At 45.4% G+C, this 2,158-nt stretch overlaps 1 protein-coding gene across 1 annotated transcript; it reads right to left on the reverse strand.

Annotated features, from left to right (window-relative positions):
- Nucleotides 1-1,366: 1,366 nt before the first annotated feature.
- Nucleotides 1,367-1,843, reverse strand: LOC105814183 (non-secretory ribonuclease-like). The gene has a single exon (XM_012649087.1). It carries the CDS (start codon nucleotides 1,841-1,843, stop codon nucleotides 1,367-1,369), a length of 477 nt encoding a protein of 158 aa, XP_012504541.1.
- Nucleotides 1,844-2,158: the final 315 nt, after the last annotated feature.

Below are 2,158 nucleotides of genomic sequence, written 5' to 3' on the forward strand. Positions count from 1 at the left end.
CTCCCTCCCCTTCCCACCAGGTGTCCAGCTGCCCCCTTCCCCAGGACATGGATGGTGTGGGGAAAGATGCCCACTTCTCCTCCAGGCAGTACTAGAATCTGTCCATATTGTTGCCTGAACAATTTACCTCATTCCAGATCTGAGTCAAAGCCTAGATTCACCCCTAGTAGAATTACTAATGAATGAAAAACTGATGCACTCATTTAAAAGAAATATCACTGAGGCTAAATTTTTCCTTTTTTCTTTTGCTTTCACTGTATTTAGAGCCTCCTTATGGTTTTGTCTTTCCTTTTTTTTCTATTTTGTATTCTAAAGTTCAATTCTATCATAAAATTTATGATTCATAAATCAGACAGAATCAAACATGTTCATTTTCTATTTGTTCCTGGGTCCCTGTATCTCTTGGGATGGAAATAATGTCAGAGGAAACCAGAGCTAGACTATAGTTAAAGCATCAAAACCAGACTTACTCAGGGACTACCGCAATAGGGTAAATGAGACCTCAGTGTCAAACTGGACTCAACTCCAGAATACAACTAGGACAAGTGGAGATCTACACACAAGTTATAGGTTGGTGTGTGGGGTGTGGGGGTTGGTGGACGGAAGGTTACCAAGCGGAGATATCAAGGCTGGTGACATCATTGCTAAATGGACTCCACTGGATTTTTTTTTTCTTTTTTTTCCTGACATATAAAGAACTTAGACAGTGGATTTTTTGTTTGTTTGTTTGTTTGTTTGAGGGCAGGCCAGGGTGATCAGATATCACATGGGGGTTGGAGGGAGGTGAGGAATTTGGTCAGCTATGCAGGGTGAGAGATTCACAGTAGGCTGAGTTAGGAAGATTCCTGTTAAAACTGGACTCTACGGGGAAGGACTCTGAAGCTCTACGGGGAAGGACTCTGAAGCTCAAGGTAAGGACCTAGTTGTGAAGAGGATTCAGAGAAGCATGACTAAGGTGTGATCAAGGACAGGGCCTTTGTCAGTTGGCAGATACCAGCTGAGAACTCAGCTTCTTGGCCTAAAGCAGAGAGAGGGTTAAGTCTGTGTTGCTTCATGATGCAGAGTCTCTTATCTTCACATCTGTCTATTTCCCGCCAATCTCAGGCTAGAGGAAGGGAAAAGTCTCTAGAGAAGGTTGTTACTAAATGATAGTAGAGTGGCAAAAATGACACAAAGGGACTCCTTGATGATTCTGCAAAGAAGTTTATTGAAAGGTCCAAAAGGCCCATGAGCTCAGGAAAGCTTCAAGGAGTTTGCAGACTGAGAGGACAGAAGCTGATGCTCAGGGTGCGTGGAAGGATGGCATCTTGGCTACGATAGTGAAGCTTGACAGATGAGCTATGACATGAAGTGCTGACATAGCAGCTTAGAAGATTGCATCCAAGTGAACTGGAACCACTGGATATGTGGGAGTGTCCCGTGGAGATCTTCTGTCACAAGCAACTATATAGAACTTCCATGCTGGTGTCTGTGCATATCTGCAGTTTTCAATAGGAGTTGGTCGACTTGTGAGGTTACAATAGGTTAAAGGCACCTGGACTGAACTATTATGACAATTTGTACTTTTGCTTGTAGGACAGGTTGTATTTGGGGTACCACAAACATTAACTACATCAGCGTAAGTTGTATTAAGAAAAGTATTCCGGCCTTTGCATCGTCCTGTGTAACCGTTAACTACCAGCATTGCATTATTGCATCGGGCATGGGTCATATTTATGTGCTGGATTTGAAACCACTGAGCCCAGGTTAAATCAGCAGGTCGGGCATGGAAGGAGCCCACCATTCCCATGAGCCCCAGCAGCAGAAGCAGACAAAGTCGGGAATGGAGCAGCTTTGGAACCATGTTTCCTGTGGAGAAAGAAGAGAAGTAACTGCTCCTGCATCTGTCTCGGTTATGACACATGCTTTAGTGTCTGCAGGCCCTCTGCTGTCACGCTGGGTTCCCATTTCCTTTCCCTTCCTGTCCCCAAAGTGTGCCATGTCCCCTGGGCACTCACTTCAGCTCACTCCTCCTTCAGTTGCTGCCCCATCACTGCTCCTCCTGTCCCAGCTCTAGGGGTCACTGACTTACCCAGTCTCTGTGCTGTGGCTCCTGTGATCCAGCTGGTCCTGGGGCTCAGGGACAGCTGGTCCCTCTTTAGTTGGAACTGTAAATATA

The sequence above is a fragment of the Propithecus coquereli genome, unplaced genomic scaffold (assembly GCF_000956105.1).
Source record: "Propithecus coquereli isolate 6110/MARCELLA unplaced genomic scaffold, Pcoq_1.0 Scaffold3, whole genome shotgun sequence".
Classification (NCBI taxonomy): domain Eukaryota; kingdom Metazoa; phylum Chordata; class Mammalia; order Primates; family Indriidae; genus Propithecus; species Propithecus coquereli.